Source organism: Chelmon rostratus, chromosome 22 (assembly GCF_017976325.1).
Source record: "Chelmon rostratus isolate fCheRos1 chromosome 22, fCheRos1.pri, whole genome shotgun sequence".
Taxonomy (NCBI): domain Eukaryota; kingdom Metazoa; phylum Chordata; class Actinopteri; order Chaetodontiformes; family Chaetodontidae; genus Chelmon; species Chelmon rostratus.
The window spans coordinates 19209554-19232694 of record NC_055679.1 but is presented as its reverse complement, the minus strand read 5'-3'; the positions used below and the strand labels follow the sequence as shown (position 1 = coordinate 19232694).

Genomic DNA, 23141 nt, shown 5'->3' with positions numbered 1-23141 from the left:
GCTAAGATACTATCATACTATCATCGCTTTAGCTATTGTTAGCTGCTACAATGCTACCACAGGCCTAGATGTCACATGTAACTGCAGATTGCCACACTACCATCATCTACCCCTGCCTCTCACCAACTGCACCAATAAAAGCGGGGTAGGAATACAAACCCTGGGTCGGGTAGGGGGTAGAAAATTTAGAGGGTGCTAAAGGTGGAGGCCTAATCCACAGACTAGATTTAACAGCCTCTTCTAATATGTTATATTATTATTTAGCACAGTGGTTTCCACCATGAGGGGCCAGGCCCCTCCAAAGGGTCACAAAGTGCACTAAAGTGGACAGAGGTGTCTGTATACTTTTGGCCATTTATTACAGATTCTATGTTCGGGCTGTTTTTACGAGTTCACAGTATTTATACAATAACTTTGAAGTATTTGACAAAATATTTGCAGATACATAAATGCTACATGATGTATGTGACACCCGACTTTCATCGAGAAATCTACCACCACCATCATCATCATCATCATCATCAGCATCAGCAGCAGAATAATCTTCCTCTTGATGATGATCATCATCATCATGATCCTTTCCTTCATGATTCCATTATTTTCATCACCCTGCCATTCATGGGTATCATCAGCATCATTGCCAGCTTAGACTCGAGTGGAATAGATCTTTATTCATCACACCTTCATCATATCTTTTCTATCATCATCTTCATCGTCTTTACAATCATAATCATGATCATTTCCTGTGAGACATCTGAAGAAGACTGTGAGTGTAGTGATGCAGCTGGAGCCTCATTTCATAGATTACTGTCAAATGCTGTCAATGCATTAACGCACATGCACACACACACACACACACACACACACACACACGAATCACAGCATGCATATGTCAGTGGCTGCATTATGTGTCAACAGAGAGAGAGCGCCTGGGGGTTTGTAAACATCCCACTCAACTGATCTGTGACTCATTTCACACACACACACACGCACACACACATACATGCACACAAACACACACACACACATGCACACAAACACGCACACACACACACACACACACACACACACTGGCTGAAAGCATTCAACCAGCATGAATAAACAAAAACAGCCTCCTGAATATCCTGAATCTCTCTCCTGAATGTATGAATTTACTGTGTGTGTTTTAATGTCCCTGTATGTGTGTGCGTGTGTGTGTGTGCGTGCGTGTGTGTGCGTGCGTGTGTGGGTGATTCATTATTAAGTAGAGGATAATGTGCTCAATATAGCTCTAAGTACACACACACACACAAAGACGAGGAGCTCCATACATTTGTATTCGATTTTCTCTCACTTCAATTCATCCAGCAAACAGGAAGTCGCTCTCACTGAGCGTTCTGAATAGAGACACCTGCTGCAGGTGATGCATGCCATGATTTATATCAGCAGGAGATTATAAATCAACTCGGCCTTATTTCAGGCGCACTTTATTTGATCAAAAGTGCTTTAGAGAACATTTAGAGAACATAACAAGAGCAAAGAAGATGCAGGCACCCACAGGCCCGCCCTCTATCTACACAGCAAGGGACTGTCTCTATGGTGCAAACAGTGAGAAAGCTTTATGCAGGGTGAAAACATGTTGGACTTTATACACTGCAGCTTCAGGTGGTGAAACATAAATAAGTACATTTATTCAAGTACTGGACTTGAGAACAGTGTTGAGGATTAATGTGAGCTACAGCAGAAAACGTCATGTTCAGCTTTATGGAGAGTTTTGTTGGAAAAGCCTCATCAGGTTCTTCATTAATCCGGTTCTAAAGCCTCAGTGTGGCTCCTCAGAGGCAGAACATTATCAGATATTCTGGTCTTTTCAGCAGGAGGATCATAAAGGTTTATAAAAGCTCCTCCAGGTGGACTTTACATTTAAAGCGGAGACTCTGGTCACCTCTTGTGTCAGACACCTGTTCTGTTACTGCAACGTGTCTGAAAGCACAAACAGCTACAGCTGCTGACTGGACAGATGCTACCATGAGATCTTTATTAGGGAAAGAAAAAACTCTGAGACTGCAACGGGACAAGATTTTCAAAAGATGTGAATGTTAGATTTTGTACATTCCACCTGAACGTCCATCATTTGTGAATTTATCTGTCTTTTTTCTTTCCTTTTTAAAGTGAATGTAATATCATGGAGGCACATTCCAACACTTGCTCCTGTATTATCTATGGCCGCTCAGCTTCATTATCTTCTGCTACAGCTGTTTTCACAGAAGGCTTTGATAGATCAGGCTTCTAAGTCTAATTACAATGATTACATTGTTTGTCTGAAACCAATAACAAGAGCAGAAGTGCAATAGGAATGACAGTGTTTCCTGATGGACTTCTTTCTTTGTGTGTTCTCTGCTGAGCTGCAGTGGGAGGGTGAAGGAGAAGGTACACAAACAAAGTGAATCCACTGAGTGTGAACGAAAACTTTAACTTTGGAAGATTTGATTTGACTGACTCAGACGGCTGAAGCCTCATATTAGCTTCACCTGAACTGTAGAATTTATCATTACTCAGAATGACGACTGTTTGTCCCAATTGTTCATACTGAAACCACATTGGCTGTAGCCACGAGGAGCGTGAGCGTGAATTATTAAATATAACATGTTCATCACAGAACATTTCATTTTGTTTTCAGATATTTGTTTGGCGCTGAACACATCTCACCACTCTGCAGCTCCACTACTGTAAAGCTTTGTTTAGCGTTTCTCTGAACAAACTCAAAGCTTCAAGGTTGACTTGAAGTGGAGAGTAGAAGCACTGCCTCTGCACAACCCGCCTCCTCATTGAATGAATGGAATAAACTCCCAGATACTTTGAAAACATGAAAACCCCTAACCTTTTCCTGTGAGGTCAAAAGAATCATTATGAGAATCCGCTCCTGTCAGCACTGATTTGACACCGCAAGTGTGTGTATTCACATGTTAATACACAGCTTCACTTAACTACTCACATAGAGGTTGTGACTGTTATTGTGTGTGTGTGTTCACGCTTTTATTACTGTTCACATTGAACACGGTCAGAGAATAGAAAAAATAAGTTCCACAAAGTCAAAAATCCTAAATATAAAATAAAATCTACAATATAAAAATGTAAAATATATCTCTTAAATTAAATTAAATGAAAAAAGCTGTGAAGTGTTTAAAATGAAGAGGACAGAATATACAAACTATTAAATAAAGAATAATGTGAAATACGTTCTTCTTGCAAAAATGTGCGTTAATGTAAATGTTTCCAAATATATTTAAGTAAATAAGTATATTTTGAGATACTGTGGTGAGCCTGGCCATGAGATAGAGAAAAAAAACTGTTCAAACTCTGACCTTCGACCCCGCAGCGTCCATCCTGCTAACCCCGCCCCTCTGCAGAGAGAACGGGAGCTCCATTCAAACAAACCAAACTCCGCGCCCCGGGATGCGACAGTCGCTGTAGAAAGAGAGAAAGGCGGCAGCAGCAGCAAAAGAGCCAGAAACACACAGTTTACCTAAAAATCAGACCATCAGGACAATCAGATAGACAGCAAGAGACACAGACATCCAGTCAATCAGCAGCCGGAACACACACACTGAGCGCAGTCTGCTAGCAGGAGGCTAACAGCTAACAGCACCGACATGGCGAGCGCCTCGTACCACATCTCCAACCTGCTGGAGAAAATGACTTCCAGCGACAAGGATTTCAGGTAAAATAGAGCCTCAGCAAGACACACTAACTGCACCGCTTGTATTATCAGCTGAAAATGCGTGTCTTATGTGTTAAAAACAGTGGCTGGACAGCTAATGATGGCTGTGTCAGGCCTCAGGCTGTCATGCTAACTGCTAGCCTGCCACCTGTCTGATCATCGTCACATCGATGGCTAGTTAGCTACAGCATTCGTTCGTTAGCGATTGATTTGACAGCAGTTAAAACAAGGCGACAGCGTTAATAGCTGGTTAGCAAGCTAAGCTGCGGCACGTCAGGCTAAACTGGCAGCTGAGTTGCAGGAATATACCGCCAGTTAGCTGTTAGCTTGCTTGCTTGCTAGCTGGCTAGCTCATTGCCAGCACTAACTTCTGTCATGCCGCAAGCTAGCGTGATGTCAGCCATCGTTTGTGTATGAATTGTTGCGCTGCATGCTGCACCGTGGATTTAAACGTGAAGTTAGCATGTCAGCTAATTGGTACTCAGTCGTGCAAACAGATGAACTGCAAACAGTTGATGTAGTTTAGTAACGTTAGTGTGTCGTGTCGGCTAACTAGCATGATGTTTTGGGGGTGTGGTAGCATTGGTAGCTCAGGTAATAACAACATGTAAACAGACTGGAACTTGAGCGCACCATTGAGACGCATGTTGTCAATGCTAGAATCATACATTTTAAGTGGTGTACTTATTTCTAGATCAACCAGCTTCATGTGTAATCAATCAGTTTGAGGTGAGAAGTGTGTTTAAATGCTGTGAGGTGGAGAGACTGTTTTTAATGTTGGCTTGTTCCATTGTTAAACCAACGTGAGCTGACGAAGATTAATTAGACAGACATGTCATCTTTTTTTGGATAGACTCCGTCTGCACTCTGCTATTAAACCGTATAGATCAGGTTTGTTTGTTTTATCTATACCAAATTTGTCATATCAGGAAGTTCATTTTAAAGCTGAAGCCATTATTTCATTAAACATTTCGTCATGTAACCGTTGGTTGTTGTATAATCTCACCTTTTCAGCAGAAATGCTGGAGTCTCGGTTCCCAGCTTCTTCAGATTTGCATGATTCATATTTATTGTTTTTTTTGTTGTTGGTCTACAATGATAATAAATTGAAGATCCACCAAAGAGACACAACAAGCAACATGTGAACATCATCTTGTGATGAGCATTATCACTTTTCATTGACATTTTATAGACCAAATAATTAACTGAAAATAAATTAAGTGTTAAAACTGTTCATGTCCATTACATTTCATGTTCACTCTTTGCAGCAGTTCATTCATGTTCAAAGCTCTCATAACTTATCTGTGTTTTCATGTAATCAGAGTTCTGAGTTGCAGCTTAAAGGACAATTCTGTTTTATTTTGGTCAAATTTCTGCAGTTTTATTTATGTCTATCAGTCCTAATTACCGCTGAAAGGTTGATATATTGATTAGTCTTTCAACAGGAAATGAATCGGAACTATTTTCATGATCAAATAATTGTTGAAGTCATTTTTCAAGCAAAAATGCAAATCATGCCACAGTTGCAGCTCCTTCTTTGTGAGCATTTGCTTCTTTGCTTTGTCCTATAGGATCAGAAATTGAACATCTTCAGGTTATAGATTGCTGGTTGGACAAAAATGAGAAATTTGAAGACATCATCTGGACCATCAGGAAAGTGTGCGGGACAGTGGAAACTCTGTCTTCCGACATTTTATGGACAAAATAATTGGTCCATTAATCAAGAAGATAATGTGCACATGAACAGAAATAAGCGTTAGTTGCAGCCGTAGTAATAACAACATTGTACTCAGCAGATAACTGAGATCTGGGAACGCAGTGATGTTGTTAAAAAATTAAGTCTGCCACCACTTTCTTCTCTCCCCGTGCTTCAATCAGGATAATCTGCCAAAACTGCACTGATCCGACATCAGTGTTTAATTCTTCCTGAATGTAACATCTGCATACGTCACTGTGTCAAACTCATTGGGATTATTTTTATGGAAAGTAACAGGGGGGCAGGGGGTGCCATGACTGAATGTGGTCAACAGGACTGTTTGATTGGTGGATTCATTGGGCCTTGTAGTTTGTCTGCCATCATTCATATCACTTTAGTTCTAGCTGTTCACTGGTCGTGATTATCTGTCTGCAGACTCTGCGTGTTGGTTTTAGAAGAAGTATTAATCAGTCGACAACGGGTGGCATGATTTGAAAATAGAAGACCTCTGTCAGATCAACATGTTGCTCTGTTAAATCAAGCTTATTGAAAGCTGTCGGTACAATGTATTGATCTTTTTTTCTGTTTTGATCCATGATTTTGAAATAATGAACAGAAACAGGAAGCACACGACTTCTGTGTTTAATGGTCTGAAACATACAAACACTCTGGCATCAGTGCTTGACTTGATGGAGCTCCGTTAAGATCCAATGATGTGTCAGTGAGCGGCAGTGTGAGTGTTACTGGCCAATGTGAAGATGTTATGGTTGATGATGATGATAGGATCTTATCATTTTATTCTTCTACTAGAACATAATTCATCGTCCTGAGCATCAGTTTGGTAATAGAGCTGATTAGTTGATCAGCAAGAAATGAATTTATTTATCCATTTATTAAGCATGAATGCCAAATAGTCTCTGGTTCCAGCTGCTCTGGTGTGATTTCCTGCTTTTCTCAGTCGTTTGTGATTATTGAAGTAAAGATTTTGAGGTTTTAGACATTTAGTTGAACAGAACCAGACATTTTTTAATGGACTGGTCATCATGTTTTTTCACTACTGTGTTTCATGGACCAGATGATGAATCGCCAGATGAATCTGTGATGAAAACAATGGTTGTTTTATGTGATGTTACGTATTTCTGTCATACTGTGTTAAATGTTGATATTGGAGAATAACCTCATCAGTATGGTGATAATTATTTCAAGCAGCTCAATGTGTCTTGACTTGTGTGAATGTGGAGATGGCGAACACTAGAAATGAGTATAAAGAAGCAAAGGACAGTGGGATTCAGACAGTTTAGTCCTAAAAAAAGCCTCATGTTAAACAGATCACGTTCAGAGCAAACCGCCCTCCTTTGTAAGCTGCTCGAGGACGATAACAACCAAAGTTGGCAGCACAACTAATCAGTTTCATCACTTCTGACAGCAGCTCTCTCAGTACAAGAAATCCGTGAAATTGTGAGACTTGTCAGAATCCGCTCCCAATGCTGTAGAAATTGCGGCTGAACCTGTACGAGAAAAGCAGAAAGAGTCATTTCAGCCGTGATCTGTGTGCTTTAATACCGTCAGATGCTCTGCAGGAGAGATGATTTCACTCTCTGTTGAGGCGATGTGTCTCTGCCACTGATCTCTCACCGTATTTTCAGCTGTCAAACATATCTGAATTGCTTGTTTGGTTTTAATAGGTGCTCGCTCTGTGCAGGCTGTGTCAGAGGAACACACACATACTGGACTGCAATGAAAATTTCATTGACATGTGCAATGACAATAAAGACTCTTGAATCTTGAATCTTGAATCTTGGATCAGACTCGGTCTCTGCAGATATAACTCCGTATCAAAGCACTCGGATCTGGGGCAAATTATTTGACTGGGTTCCCACCCTGGTGTCCTGGAAAACAGTTGACCAATTTTCCAGTCATAGAAAACACACGAAAAATGAGAGAGAAGGTCAAATATCCTGGAAAATGATTTCAACATTCCTCATATTATTCTTGAGCTGAGAATGAACTCCTCCGCCTCCTGTCGGAGCCCCCCAACACTGGAAGCATTCACTGACAGGACTCAGTCACGTTCAGGATCGTGTTCACGTTCAGATGGCAGTGTATGGACCAGGGTGCTGTGAATCGGCTGCTCGGGGCTTTGTCGTGTGTCACATGGTACATTTGCAGGACGGATGACATCATAATTTAAACTCATCAATACATCAACCCTCATGTGACGGGAAAGGTTTAACTTTGGTAGCGGTAACTTACAGTGGGTCTAATTAACCTGGTTAATGACTTAATATTAGGAGCAAAGGGGCTGAAGTTTGATGTGAAACTGCTGTGAGTCAGTGGCGGCTGATGATCCAGTCAAACCTGACGTTTAGCCGTATATTCAGGTATCTAAGTTCATTCTGCAGGCAGAATTGTAGACCAGGTAATTGGTGTTCAGGCAGCAATGGTTAGTAGAATTCACAAGAAAAATGGGATTCAGGTTGTGAATTAATAATGATAATGATCACATTTTCCAGATAAGATGTGATTATTATTAGTAGAAGTAGTGACTCTTTTAAATCAGATTTCCACAGACAGGAACATGTTTGTGTATGAAGTAATTCCTGTCTGTCACACCAGCTGGATCAACATTTCATTCTTCTAAAGATGTGACCGTCCTCTGATGAGGGATTTCAAACAGCTTGTGTCATTGTGTACGTTACTTTTACCGTCCTGTGGTCAAATGGACGGCGTTCTTCTGAGCACCAGATGGAAGAAAGTCTGACATCACTTTCTGTTTGTCCCCATTTTCCTTCCTCCCTGTTCATCTCTGTAAGCAGAAGTCATTACCTGAGCATGAAACAGTCAATATTTTTTCACTAAGAGCTCATAACGTAAATGTAGCTGTAGTTATCTTTTAGTCCCGAGCTCAGAAGCTAAGCTGAGTCTATCCAGTGCTGGTAAATGTTAGACAGAGCAGACGCTGCGTGATTTCATACATCTCGTTAAGTCACACTAAATGTTTTAATCGGCTTTTTCTGCATCACCGAAACATGCTGGACCCTGATTGGTCGTTGGTCGTCCTCCAAATGTTGGCAAATGGGCAAAGGCAGCGTCACTGTGTTTGTATTCTACTCTGAACAGGAAGCAGGAAGAAGAATACGGACTCGCAGATGGCCGAGAGGCGTCCACAGCTGTGGGCTCTGTTTGAGAAGGTTTCTCTGTGTGGCTCTCTGAGTTTGGACGTAGTTAGTTTCAGCGTCGTGCTTCCACACGTGATCTTCTGTTTGAGCAGACGAAACTGAAAGTCTTTCCCCGTCAGCTTTCCGTGACGCGTCGAAATTCTTCACACGTGCGTCGGTGTGAGTTCAAACTGATTTCTGTGTCCGCCCGTTTAAAGGAACGAGAACATTCACGTCCCAGAGAAACTCCAAAACACGTCAAATACTCCAATGATATTCAAACAGGCCGCAGCACTTTCTAACAGGTCCTGTGACAGCAGCCATGTGGGGGGTCAGATTCAGAACTGTGTGTGAAATTCATCGTTTGTCACAACACATTCAACCCGACTCTCGCTTCAGGTGACTGTCGGTCAGGCCGTTACCTGGAAACGATCCCACCAGTCAAAGAACATAACTTAAAATCTAACAGAATGTTTTACGATGAATCTGTTCATTAATCACATCAATCAGTTTGATCGTGTTTAGTTTTTAGTTTTATTAAGAATCTCGATCCTTCACCTCATGTTTCTGACTCCAGATCAGGTTTTCATGTTTCTGAAAAGCCGTTTCATAAACGTGTTCGTTATTTTCCTTTTCTCTGCAGGTTTATGGCCACTAACGACCTGATGACGGAGCTACAGAAAGATTCAATCAAGCTGGACGACGACAGCGAGAGGAAGGTCGGTTTGTGTTTACCAGTTGAAGCTGGTTCACGGCTGGTTGTGTTTAAAAACCAGTCAGTTCATCTTCGGTTCAGCTGTTGATTTTGAACAAACCCCTGTATTGATTTATTGACGTATTGATTGACAGGTGGTGAGGATGATTCTCAAACTGTTGGAAGACAAGAACGGAGAAGTTCAGAATCTGGCTGTCAAATGGTAAAAACTTCTCTGCTGCGTTTCCTCTGTGTTTGTTTGCCTCTCTGGTTCTACCTATCGTGTATCTTTTAACTGTGGGTGCGTTTGTTTTCGTCAGCCTGGGGCCCCTGGTCAGCAAGGTGAAGGAGTACCAGGTGGAGACGATCGTGGACACTCTGTGCACCAACATGCTGTCGGACAAAGAACAACTCAGAGACATTTCCTCCATCGGGCTCAAAACTGTGATCGGAGAGTTACCGCCCGCCTCTAGTGGTAAAAATACAGCAAATACTACCACGACTTACTGTGTTTTACTACTCATTCATTAAGCTGAACAGATGGTCTTTTGATGAATTCAGTAATACTTTTACTACCATGTCTCTGTTTCCTCTTTGCTGATCCGTCACCATATTTGTTTGCTTTAAGCTGCGTTCAGAAGTAAAGACAGATATCAGGACTTTGAATACTGCCTGTCTAACTGCCTGTCTAACTGCCTGTCTAACTGCCTGTCTAACTGCCTGTCTAACCTCTCCCCGTCTGTCTCTCAGGCTCTGCTCTAGCTGCCAGCGTTTGTAAGAAGATAACCGGTCGTCTGACGAGCGCCATCGCCAAACAGGAAGACGTGTCTGTCCAGCTGGAGGCGCTCGACATCATGGCTGACATGCTCTGCAGGTACACTACCTGTCTACCCGCCCACCTGCCCGTCTGTCTGTTACGTCTACATGTATGATGACTGCAGAACAGGTTATGTCAGGATATGTCCTGAAAAACAGCGTACATATGGAAAAAGTTACCTCACACTGTGGCTGCCTTTGATTTGATGAACAGACTGAACCAGGAAGTGTGTGTTCTCTGGAAAACAACACAATTAACCAGATGAAGTTTATGTATGTTAGTGTACGATCAGCTGGACCGGCGTGTCTCCACCACACTGCCGATCATTCTGTCTACCTGTCTGTCTGTCTCTCTGCAGACAGGGAGGTCTGCTGGTGAACTTCCATCCCTCCATCCTCAGCTGTCTGCTCCCTCAGCTCACCTCCCCCAGACTGGCCGTCAGAAAGGTACAGCTGAGCTCGACACGAAGCTTTTAGGGTCCGGTGTGCATTCATCGCCTCGTTGTGTTCAGCTGTTTACATGTGACCGTTTCAGAGGACCATCATGGCTCTGGGCCACCTGGTCATGTCCTGCGGGAACCTGGTCTTCATCGATCTGATCGAGCACCTTCTGACCGAGCTGGGGAGGAACGACAACATGTCGACCACCAGAACCTACATCCAGTGCACGGCGGCCATCAGCAGACAGGCCGGACACAGGATCGGTGAGGCGAGACTGAAAGCCCAGAACGTGGCGCAGAAGTGTTTCACGTCCATGTTTGGTTGTTGTTGGTCTTCTGGATTCAGATGTGAACGTCTGAGCAGCTAAATCACAAACTAAAGAGGTTTCAGGACCAAACTGAGCATCACCTCTAACCGCCTGTCTGTCTGTCTCTACCTGTCTGTCTGTAGGAGAGTATCTGGAGAAGATCATTCCTCTGGTAGTGAAGTTTTGTAACGTTGACGATGACGAGCTCAGGGAGTACTGCATCCAGGCCTTTGAGTCTTTTGTCAGGAGGTAAAACACGCAGTAATACTACCACCAGTACTGCAGCAGCCATAACTGTGCCTGTTTCACCTTCGTCGTCTTGTTGTTGCAGGTGTCCTAAAGAAGTTTACCCTCACGTCCCCACGGTCATCTCCATCTGCCTTCGCTACCTGACCTACGACCCCAACTACAACTTTGACGATGAAGACGAGGACGATAACGCCATGGATGCTGAGCAGAACGACGAAGACTACCAAGGTGCGGCATTAGCAGCAATGAGTCATTGTAGCAGTGATGATGATGATGATGATGATGATGGTCGCTCTGAGTGAAATATTTCATCAGCTGTGATTTCATCATTAGTTTGTATTTAAGTTAATTTAAGCTTAACTGTCAAAACTCATCAGAGCTGCGATGAGTCAGCAAGCAACTAACAAGCAACTCTTATTCAGATAGTTCTGAATCCTGATTGGTCCACAGGACTAAACCTTTTCTAAGTGAACCCACGTTTGTTGGTGAAATAACTAAACCTGTTTGAACTGAAGCAGGAAGCGGCGCTGTGAGGAGCTGTGTTCAGGGCCTGGGAATAAATCATCGGGTGGTAGGTCTCCAGCCTGCAGGGTGGATAATAACAGCCGCTCTGTCTCTGTGTCCAGGCAGCGACGATGAGTACAGCGATGACGACGACATGAGCTGGAAGGTTCGACGGGCGGCCGCCAAGTGTTTGGACGCCGTCGTCTCGACGCGTCACGAGATGCTGCCGGAGTTTTATCGCTCCGTCTCTCCTGCGCTCGTCTGTCGCTTCAAGGTACCGTCAGACTCTGCCGCCGCTTCACTGCGTCCTCCTCCGTCACCTCCTGACTCTCTCACTTTGTGTTTTTCTCCTCGTCACTAAGATCTGATTGTTAACTCGTTTTGACAGTAGCGGTTTTAGGAGGATCAGAATTTATCCAAACTGTGCCAGTGAAACTGATGCGTTCCTATATGTGACCCATACCTGTCGATCTGACTGGACCGACCTGTCTGTCTGCAGGAGAGGGAGGAGAACGTGAAGGCGGATGTTTTCCACGCCTACCTGTCGCTGCTGAAACAGACCCGACCGGCTCAGAGCTGGTTGGCTGATCCGGACGCCATGGAGCAGGGCGAGACCCCGCTGACTATGCTGCAGAGCCAGGTAATGTACCCGGTGACCATGCTCTGTCTGAGGACTTGTCAGCGCTCTGCGCTGGAAACAAGAAGACTTCAGTTTGGAGAAATACGTTTCTGGGATTGATAATAATCGATTATACTCCAAACCACAGCTGCAGTTGCTTTACTGTGTAAAATGATTCTGTTCCCTTATAATCCCACATGTCACCTTGTCTGTGGAAAGCTAATATATGTGTGTGTGTGCGCGTGCATGTGTGTATGTATGTGTGTATGTATATATATATGTATGTATGTGTGTATATATATATATATGTATGTATGTGTATATATATATGTATGTATGTGTGTATATATGTATATATATACATATATATGTATGTATATGTATGTATGTATATATATCTTAAGCAAATACAAATCCAGTTTTCATACCACAAACAGCCATAAGAACAAAACTGCTGACCACGACTCAGCAAATTCACTGTTCATTAACAACTCAAGAGTTTCAGATTTGTTTGACTTTAAAACAACCTAAATCGTCGATAGAGTTAAAAATCTATTCTCACCTGAAATAAAAAAAAAAAGGTTTGAAAATAACTTATTGAACAGTATAAAATTGATCAGAAGCCACGCTGGAACACCACCGATCGGCTGCAGCTTCAGCCGGCAGAAATCTTTCTGTTGTCTTATCGTGCTGTTTTGTTTGGAAGTCTGCTGTTTGAGTAATTATCGTCTCTGTTATTGATCGCAGACTGAAGTACATTTCAAACTTGAATTATAATCGCAGCGGTAGCTGTGAAGTGCAATTTATTTCTGTATAAAAGATAAACCTTCTGTTTATTCCACATAAAGTTCTGTTGTTGAATTCATTAGAGCTGAAACGATCAGTGGATCCTCAGAAAAAGAAAAAAAAAAGTCATTCATGAACTCGAACGTGATCCGTTTCCAGCTGCTTTTCTTTGCTTTGAATCGTTATAAATTGATCATTTTTTAACTGTTTGTTGGACTAACGAGACATTTGTAGAATCACATTAAACTCTTGGAACATGTCACTATTTTCAAACATTAATTAACGGTAATTGATTAATTGAAAATGAAAACTATCGTGGGTTCAGGTGTAAAACGCATCACAGTCTGCTGGAGGACCATCATATGATGAGTCACTGTTAGTGTCAGTCACTCACAGGATGTTCAGTTATTTCAGAGCTCAATACGTTGATTAATTCAACATTTTGATTATTGAATAATTGTTTAAGTTTTGTTTTTTAAAAGTAAACCAAGAATTTGCTAATTGTGGCTTCTCAGCTGTGAATATTTGCATATTTTATTTGTCTTACATGATAGTAAACAAAATATTTTTCAGTTCTGGACATTTGAAAAAAAGTTCGATTTTTTGCCATTTTCCAACACATTAGACCAAACACTTCATCCACACAGTAACTGGTGATTAGTTGATAAACACGATCTGCAGCCGTACTGTGTGTAGGACCGTGGTATTTTCTGGGTTGGACCTCGTCCTGTAATGATCCGTTCATGTTTTGCTCCTCACTGGTTGCAGTTTTGTTTTTGTGCAGCAGATGTCGCTGTTGTAGCTTTGACTGGTTAAATTCTGTCGTTACGGTAACAGGAAACCCTCAGCATCCTGAACCGTCAACCGCAGAAAACAGGAAGTAGTCGTGGTGGTCTCTTTCCTCTCTCTTACTCTCTCTCTCTGTGTCTGTGTTAATGTCTCTCGCCCTCTGCAGGTCCCCATGATAGTGAAAGCTCTGCACAAGCAGCTGAAGGAGAAAAGTGTCAAAACCCGTCAGTGTTGTTTCAACATGTTGACTGAGCTGGTGAACGTCCTCCCGGGAGCCCTGACTCAGCACATCCCCGTACTAATACCAGGTAATACTACGCCACTGCTCTCACTTCAAGCCCATTGGTTCCTACTGATGTCATAACCTCACACCTTCTCACCACCTGAGTCAGAATAAACTACAGTGTGTGTGTTCATGGTAATGAAGGAACAGGTGAGGCTCATTGATGTGTTTTAATGAAGCTCTGTGGCTCAGAGGAAGAAGATCTATCAGCCTGTGACACACACACAGTACTTTATATTGTGATATTATTAAGTATAAGCAGTACTACAGTATTATTCGTGTCAGTATTAATAATATCAGTGTTTGTTTCTCAGGTATCATCTTCTCTCTGAACGATAAGTCGAGCAGCTCCAACCTAAAAATCGACGCCCTGGCCTGTCTCCACGTCATCATGGTCACACATCCCGCTCACGCCTTCCACGCCCACGTCCCTGCCCTCGTCCCGCCCGTGGTGGCGTGTGTGGGAGACCCCTTTTACAAGATCACCTCTGAGGCTCTGCTTGTGACCCAGCAGCTCGTCAAGGTGGGAGTCAAACCTGCAGCCTCCGTCACTGATGTCACCTGATGAGTTTGCGGCTGATTCGACTGTTTCTCTCCTCCAGGTGATCCGACCTCTGGACAGCCAATCAGAGGGCGCAGACAGCTTTGACCCCTCCCCCTACATCAACGACCTGTTCACCTGTACAATCAAACGCCTGAAAGCCGCCGACATCGACCAGGAAGTCAAAGAAAGAGCCATCTCCTGCATGGGACAGATCATCTGTAACCTAGGTAACCACCGGCCGTCAGTCGCAGTGATGTCAGCAGTGATGCAACTTCCTGTTTGACTCACTGGTTTGTCGTCTTGACTTCTCGTCCGCTTGTGTAGGTGACCGGCTGCCTGCTGAACTTCCTGGAACGCTGTTGATCTTCCTTGAACGCCTCAAGAACGAGATCACCAGACTGACGACAGTGAAGGGTAAGCCCCGCCCTCCAGGCTGCGTTCGGCACTGTTCTCGTGTTCTTGTGAACACAGGTGACGGTGTTCACAGCACGCCGAACCAACATGGCTGCCACAGCGTTCTGCAGTCACAGTTTTCTCCCCTGAGGTCCTGACGGTGTTTGTTTCTGTCGCAGCTCTGACGCTGATCGCTGGCTCACCGTTGAAAATTGATCTGAGGCCGGTTCTCCCCGACGCCGTTCCCATCCTCGCTTCCTTCCTGCGCAAGAACCAGCGAGCCCTGAAGCTCTGCACGCTGGCCGCCCTCGACATCCTGCTCAGAAACTACAGGTAGCACGCACACCTGTCAGCCACGCCCACAGCGGTCAGCTCCACCCACTCCTTCCTGCCAGTAGCACAGTTTGAATGTGTGTGTTTCAGCTCTGCGGTGACTCCCGTCATGGTGGACGCCGTCCTCGCCGAGCTGCCCCCTCTCATCTCTGAGAGCGACATGCACGTGTCTCAGATGGCGCTGAGCTTCCTGTCCACGCTGGCGGTGACTCACCCGTCCTCGCTGGGTCAGCTGAGCGGAGGCAACATCCTCCAGCAGCTCATCGCGCTGGTTCGATCCCCGCTGCTGCAGGGTGGAGCGCTCGCCGCCATGCTGGACTTCTACCAGGTACAACAGGAAGACCTGCAGTTTTCATTGTCTCCACTTTAAATGTAAAGTCCACCTGGAGGAGTTTTTGTAAACCTTCAGATCCTCCTGCCACAAGAAAGACCAGAATATCTGATAATGTTCTGCCTCTGAGGAGCCGCACTGAGGTTTTAGAACCGGATTAATGAAGAACCTGAGCAGGCTTTTCCAACAAAACTCTCCATAAAGCTGAACATGAAGTTTTCTCACATTACTCCTCCTGCTGCTGCTTCAGTGGTCTCAGCTTTCAGAGGTTTAACCACCAGAGGTCAAATATCCTGAGGAGTCTCTGTAAATGGACAGAGGGCTCTTCTTTATTTGACTGCTGTTAGTAATATAATATAGAGTGATGGAGGAAAACTGTGTATGAAGATGTTTTAAATTGAACTTTAATATGTACAATGAGTCAGAAACCCTGAAGCTTCACATCAGTTCAGAACTTTACATTTATGTGAGCGACAAACAGAAAATCTGTTTAAATCTGTTTATTTTCTCGAGCACGTCGCAGTTTGTTGCTGGATGTTTCTCTGAGGGAGGAGTCTAATGACTGGTGTTTCAGACTCTGAGCTGTCTGTGTAAACATCCGTCACCGGTCTGTTTCATGTCTGACTTGAAGTTGGACTGTTGTAGCCTCTCTGTGGTTCGCACCACTGACGTCTGTTACCATGGTTATCCACAACAGCGCCGTACGTTTTCTGTGCTCAAACCAACGACAGCACGTTTAGCTCCTTGACCAACTCTGTGCCTGTTTGGGATGTGGTCACTTCCTAAAAGACTGTCATACGACTGGTCAGAGATAACTTCGTTTCTGTCGTGTGATATGACGACGTATCTTATATCACTCAGTTGACTGTACGTCAACAGAGAATTAGATTAGTTCAGTACAAACCTACAAAGCACAGCCTGTGGGGGCTGGTGAGAGAAGAAATTTGACAAAGTAAACAAATTGTCTCTTTTATTGTTAACAAATAAAGGTTTGGTTTGCTGTTTCACCTTGATGTATTTTTTCTTAATCCATGAATAACATTAGTAACTGTGTGTGTGTGTGTGTGTGTGTGTGTGTGTGTGTGTGTGTTCAGGCTTTAGTGGCTACAGAGACTCCTGGTCTGGGCTACATGGACCTGCTGAGGATGCTGACCGGTCCGGTTTACTCCCAGAGTGCCGCTCTGCCTCACAAACAGGCCTACTGCTCCATCGCTAAGTGTGTCGCCGCTCTGACCAGAGCCTGTCCCACCGAGGGACCCGCTGTGGTCGGACAGTTCATCCAGGTAATCTGTCCGTCCGTCCGTCCTTCAGATGCTGCAGCTCTGCCCAGATGAATGTGAGGACTCTCTAAACATCTCAGAGCAGGTTTCAATGTCAAAGTTTTTTTCCTTTGCCCGACTCATAGGACGTGAAGAACAGCCGCTCCACAGACTCCATCAGACTGCTCGCTCTGCTCTCATTGGGCGAGGTGGGACACCATGTGGACCTGAGCAGCCAACCAGAGCTCAAGACAGTCATCCTAGATGCTTTCTCCTCCTCCAGTGAAGAGGTAGCAGCTGCCTGTCTGAACAGGAAGTGCCTTTATAACCAGGCTGAGAGTCATGCTAGCAGCTCTGTGAGGTTGTACTGTGTTGAGCAAAACGCTAACACTTTAGGGTGTTCAGGGAAACAAGAATCACAACAAGCTGCTTATCAAAGTCTGTTTTAGCGATGTGTTGGTAGATTTTAACCGCCTCTCTCCGTGCTTGTGTGTCTCTCAGGTGAAGTCGGCAGCCTCCTATGCGTTGGGCAGTATTGCGGTGGGGAATCTTCCGGAGTATCTGCCTTTCGTCCTGCAGGAGATCTCCTCCTCCAAGAGACAGTACCTGCTGCTGCACTCGCTCAAAGAGATCATCAGTAAGAGCAGCTCAGAGGGTCTGTAAATAAATCTGTGTGTGCGTCTTCTCTGGTTTTAACGTGTGTGTCCGTGTTGAGGTTCGGCGTCGGTTTCCGGTCTGAAGCCGTACGTGGAGTCCGTTTGGTCTCTGCTGCTCAAACACTGCGAGTGTCAGGAGGAAGGAACCCGGAACGTTGTGGCCGAGTGTCTGGGCAAACTGACGCTGATCGACCCCGAAACCCTGCTGCCCCGCCTCAAAGGATACCTGCTGTCAGGTAATCAATAATCTGATCGGCTCCTCCAGCCAGTCAGACTGCCTCCGTCCTCTCAAACTGCATCTCTCTGGTTTACAGAGTAGAACGAATCAGTCATTTTAGTTTTGAAACATTTGCTGAACCTGAACAGGCATCTGGTGATTGATGTGAGATATTGATTTATTGATGGTGTGTGTCTGTGTGTGTGTGTGTGTGTGTGTAGGTTCGTCGTACGCCAGGAGCTCCGTGGTAACAGCAGTCAAGTTCACCATCTCTGACCAGCCACAGCCCATCGACCCGCTGCTGAAGAACTGCATAGGTGAAAATGGACTTTGAGCCTCAAAGGTTTATTTTTAGCTCAGCTGGCTCTGAGGATGAAAACTGAAATAACAGCAGAGGAGAAAGACGTGCAGGAAGCTTAAAGTTTGATGAGGTCGTAACAGTTTGAGCTGTTTCTGCTCAGCGCAGAGAGACGAAGGAGCTCGCGTCCTGCTCCGTCTCTGATTTGCTCGTTTTTGTCTCTCAGGTGACTTCTTGAAGACGCTGGAGGACCCGGACCTGAACGTTCGTCGCGTCGCCTTGGTAACGTTTAACTCCGCCGCCCACAATAAGCCGAGTCTGATCCGAGAGCTGCTGGACTCTGTTTTACCGCAACTGTACAACGAGACCAAAGTCAGGAAGGAGCTGATCCGAGAGGTGAGAGGACCTGGAAGACACTGAAATATAAAAACACAGACACAGATAGTGTTTAACCTGTCTGTCTGTCTGTCTGCCTGTCTGTCTGTCTGCCTGCCTGCCTGCCTGCCTGCCTGCCTGCCTGCCTGCCTGCCTGCCTGTCTGTCTGTCTGTCTGTCTGCCTGTCTGTCTGTCTGTCTGTAGGTGGAGATGGGTCCGTTCAAACACACGGTGGATGATGGGTTGGACTTGAGGAAGGCTGCGTTCGAGTGCATGTACACTCTGCTGGACAGCTGCCTGGACCGAATCGACATCTTCACCTTCCTGAACCACGTAGAGGACGGCCTGAAGGACCACTACGACATCAAGGTCTGACCACACACCGAAACACGCGACTACTCCTGCTGCTATTACTGCGATACCAGGGTCCTTTGTTGTGATGGACCAGGCCTGAAAACACTGACAAGTTTCTGGATTAATTGATCAATTTCACGTTTATAGAATATCAGAAAATAGTCAAAACACCGGCAGTGCAGAGAGATTTTGTTTGGCGAGTAAATCCACCAGCAGTCTGTCGGTGTCTTCATGCTGCTTTCAGGTGCACCTGGTAAACTCTGGAATCTACAACGCTTTGTGCAGACGTGTTACGTGTCGTGTATTTTTGTAGTTTCCATTGAAGTTTTGTAAATGCAGTATGAGGACCCCATGGGGAGCAGCTGTTCTCCTGCGCTGCTCTTTGTTTGATTTGAGTGAGGGACGTTCAGGAAGCAGCTTCAGTCTAAACGACGCCCACACCGACTGTTTGTTCCGCTGAGCTCCTCCTCCTAATGGTCGCTGTCGTTTTCAGATGCTGACGTTCCTGATGCTGGCCAGGCTCTCGTCTCTGTGTCCCAGCGCTGTCCTACAGAGACTGGACAGACTGGTGGAGCCACTGAGAGCCACCTGCACCACCAAGGTACAAAGCCTAAACGCACATCGCATGTCAGAGTCAGCACAGGAAGTGTCAGGTTGCATCATGGGTAACTGTAGGATCCACGGTTTTTATGCCTGAATGTGACGCCTTGAGGGAGGTTCTTCGGATTTAGTGCAAATCAGTTGAACCCAAGCCTCAGAGGATGACCTGATGACATCACCGTGTTGTGCAGAAACTCTTTCCTGTCCATTACTCTCAGTGTGGAAACTACAACTTTACTGGTTGGTGGAGGCAAACAACCATCAGGCATTAATTGTAGTTTTGCTGTTTTATTATTTTTTTATTAATTAATTTCTTTACAGCGTCCAGATTTTGAGCAGAAGAGTAAAAATGTCTCCTGTGTCTCTGCAGGTGAAGGCCAACTCGGTGAAGCAGGAGTTTGAGAAGCAGGACGAGCTGAAGCGGTCGGCGATGCGAGCCGTCGTGGCCCTGCTGACGATCCCCGAGGCCGAGAAGTCGCCGCTGATGTCAGAGTTCCAGTCCCAGATCTCGTCCAATCAGGAGCTGGCGGCCATCTTCGACTCCATCCAGAGGGACTCGAGCTCCGCCAACATGGAGTCCATGGACACCAGCTAAAGAGATGGACAAACGAATTCCCATGATGCGACACGGCACCACCCCGCTGCTGGAGCGCTAACCCTGCAGCATGTTTCCATGACAACAGGACGCAGACACATACATACACACACACGTGCACACAAACACACACACACTCGCACACACACACTTTTAGTGACACACCCTCTCCTAGCGATCGATCGTTCCATGATGCATTGCACTGAAATCAGCTGTTGGAAGAGAAAGGAAGAAGACTGATGTACGGCTCACACACACGGACAAAAAGGACAAAAACAAAGAAAAAAAAACAAAAAAAATCCAGAAAAATAAATTCCATATGAGGCTTGGAAGCTCCTCCCACTTCCTGTTTGTTTTTCCAGCGAGGTCATCTGATTGGCTGATCTCTCTGTTCATCATCATTCTTCTTTTTGTTTCTTTTTTCTTTTCGTTATTCCAGAAAGTTCCACAGGTACTGTTCTGTAACCTGATTGGCCGCTGCTGAGTGACTGACAGTTGGCGTGTTAAAACTGACCAATGGAAAAAAAAACAGCCTTTTCTGCCTGAGGCTGTGGTGACCAATGGGAGACGGGCTCGCTCTGTTTTTGCAAATGATGTAGGCACCCTATAGGATGCCCGGGGGTGACGTCAGATGGGCGGGGTTTTACTGTTTGTGGACCAATCAGCTTCTTTGTTTCACCTGTTTCAATAGACCCGCCCTCGGTCCCTTCACTCCTCTGAAGCAGGGAACGAGGAGAGATTATTGGACCAGGTTGAACCTGACCAGACCTGACTGGACGATACTGATGTCCTGTGTGGCTGTTGCCACGGTAACGCAGTGTGTAACACAATGTAACCATAATGTGATCAATTTGTTCCCGTCAGGCCGGCTTTCCCAAACTGTTTCCGGCCGGTTCAGTCTGATCAGGACCTGTTTCATTTACTGTGTTCTAGTCTGGTTTGATCTGGTGAAACCAGGTCCAGTCTGGTTTAATTTGGTTCGGTCCGGTCTGGTCAGGACAATCCACTTTTGTTTATCGCCCAAGAAAAATAAAAGGTCCATTTCTGCCTGCCTTCATACTCTGATTTCTGTCTTATTTCTTTTTGTGTCTGTAGTGTCAGTGTTCTTCAAAGTGCTCTTCACATCCTCTGCGACACAAAACACATATTTTTAGATTCAGTGTGACTTATGCTTCCAGGGGATGTCATTATCTCAGATGTGCATCGTGAACAAACGCCATAAATCTGCTTAGAATTCAGAAAAAGATATTTGTTATAACTGCAGAAGTTGCCTGGGAAACCTCACGTTTCCAGTGACAGTCGTCTGTATATCTGTGGTTACACTGCAAACAGGAGAAGCTAACAGCTCATTAGGCCACATTTAATGTTCAAAATGTAAACAAATATTAGCTCAAGTTGTAGCCTGCAGAACAGCTTGTTTACAGCTGCATGTTAGCATGCTGATGTTAGCATTTAGCTTTGCCAAAATACAGCCTCTCAGAGCTGCTAGCATGGCTACAGACTCGGAGTCCAGTTCTTAGAGTATTTAGATCCTTGAGTAAAAGTAGCAAAACCACAATGTAAAACTGCTCCTTTCCCAGTAAAAGTACTGCATTCATAATTGTACTTAAGTAAAAATTCCAAATCTGCATTGTACTCAAAGTATCAAAAGTAAAAGTACTCAGTGTGCAGACAAATTACTCCCACAAGTGTTATTTTATTAAACTTTCTATTATTGGTTGATTATTACTCATTCTAACTTTTTGTACAGTGTTTCTTTTTTTTTGTCTTTATTTGAAAATATTATACAAAGTAACTGAAGATGTTAAATATATGTAGTGAATTAAATAATTTCTCTATAAAATGTAGTAAAGCAGAAGTGTAAAGCAGTATATAACAATCAGACCCAAGTAAAATTCAGCTGCCTCAAATATATATGTCAGAACTTGAGTAAATGTACTTAGTTACATTCCACCTCTAGATTACACTGCTTAAAGACAGTTTAGGCTCGAAGGTGGTCGCAGTTTGCAGTAGTTGAAGGGTAACTTGTAGCAGCAGGGGGAGCCAGAATGCAGTTCTTCAGAGTAGAGAGGTCTCACCACTGCAGTATGACATGCCTTGACCTTTGCCCTGCGCTTAGATTTCCAGGTTCTTCTTGTTCACCTGAGAGCCTCAGCTCAGTTGCTGTGATGTTCTGGCTCCAGGTGTATCTCCAGACACACAGGTAAGAATTAAAATGAACACCTTTCTGTTTGGAGCACTAAGCTCTGCTGCGATTGCTTCAATGAGGCAGAAACTCGTTAGAGAGCAAACAAAGCGAATGACGCTCATTCATTCTGTCTCCTAGCAACAGCTGAATTGATGAGTTTGTATTGCAGCCGGGCTGATCATTGACATGCTGAAGATTTTTCCTCTTTGATGCTCAGTGATGTATTCTTCGCCGATGATGCTGCGAGTGATGCTGTAAACCTCTAAAAACAAATCTGACAGGAATGATGGACGAGAAAGTAAAACAAGATGCTGGTTGTATGTAGACACCTGGTCAGGTGGAGGATGACCGTCTTTTTCCCAGAGCCATCTACCAGAACTCACCTGCACATCACCCACCAGCCAATGAGAGCGCCCCATCTGCAGCTCACCAGCCAGCACTCTTTAAAGCCGCTATAATAGATATTATTAACTTGACAAAGTGAAACCAATGTGTGGCATGGAGTGTGTCAGAATTATCAGCTGGGCTTTACGGAGCTTTGCATTGAGTTTCAGTTCTTCGTTAATCTGTCAGATACGACTTCAGTGTTGTGGTTCACTCTCAGGGCGTCGGTTTCAGAGAAAAAGCTGTAAAAAGCCCCCGATCACGACCTGCTGGCAGCAAACAGCAGACAGACGCAGTCAGAGAACAGCTGCTGAACGCTGCAGCATTTAGCAGATAAAGAGAAGATATTTCCCTCAGGAGCTGGTGGTGGAGACCAAAAACAAATAAAATCAGTACATTTACTCAAATAAATAAACAAAGCATGAACTTAAAATACGGACAACTAATTCAAACTTGTCAACTCTCATCAGTTTAACCAGGACAGCTCAGAACCATCTTTAGACCTTTAATGTAATTAACATTAACATTACACCCAACAACAGAATGACATAAAAACACAACAAATAGTCCAA

General features: G+C 44.5%; 1 protein-coding gene across 1 annotated transcript; it reads left to right on the top strand.

Annotated features, from left to right (window-relative positions):
* Nucleotides 1-3398: 3398 nt before the first annotated feature.
* On the top strand, nt 3399-21054 carry cand1 (cullin-associated and neddylation-dissociated 1). The gene is made up of 26 exons (XM_041963960.1): nt 3399-3700; nt 9198-9273; nt 9404-9471; nt 9569-9723; nt 9999-10122; nt 10424-10511; nt 10600-10768; nt 10956-11061; nt 11144-11289; nt 11688-11839; nt 12065-12205; nt 13926-14067; nt 14357-14565; nt 14645-14813; nt 14911-15000; nt 15159-15312; nt 15403-15640; nt 16738-16926; nt 17049-17192; nt 17404-17539; nt 17618-17794; nt 17997-18092; nt 18300-18469; nt 18653-18817; nt 19296-19403; nt 19773-21054. The coding sequence occupies exons 1-26, from the start codon at nt 3633-3635 to the stop codon at nt 19995-19997; spliced, it is 3705 nt and encodes a 1234-aa protein (XP_041819894.1). The 5' UTR covers nt 3399-3632; the 3' UTR covers nt 19998-21054.
* Nucleotides 21055-23141: the final 2087 nt, after the last annotated feature.

What these genes read in the sequence shown, in the direction of transcription:
- cand1 (XM_041963960.1), top strand. Translation starts at nt 3,633, where the DNA reads ATGGCGAGCGCCTCGTACCACATCTCCAACCTGCTGGAGAAAATGACT. An exon ending in ACAGGCCGGACACAGGATCG is followed by an intron (nt 10,769 to 10,955) that starts GTGAGGCGAGAC and finishes GTCTGTCTGTAG; the next exon opens with GAGAGTATCTGGAGAAGATC. An exon ending in CTCGCTCAAAGAGATCATCA is followed by an intron (nt 17,540 to 17,617) that starts GTAAGAGCAGCT and finishes GTCCGTGTTGAG; the next exon opens with GTTCGGCGTCGGTTTCCGGT.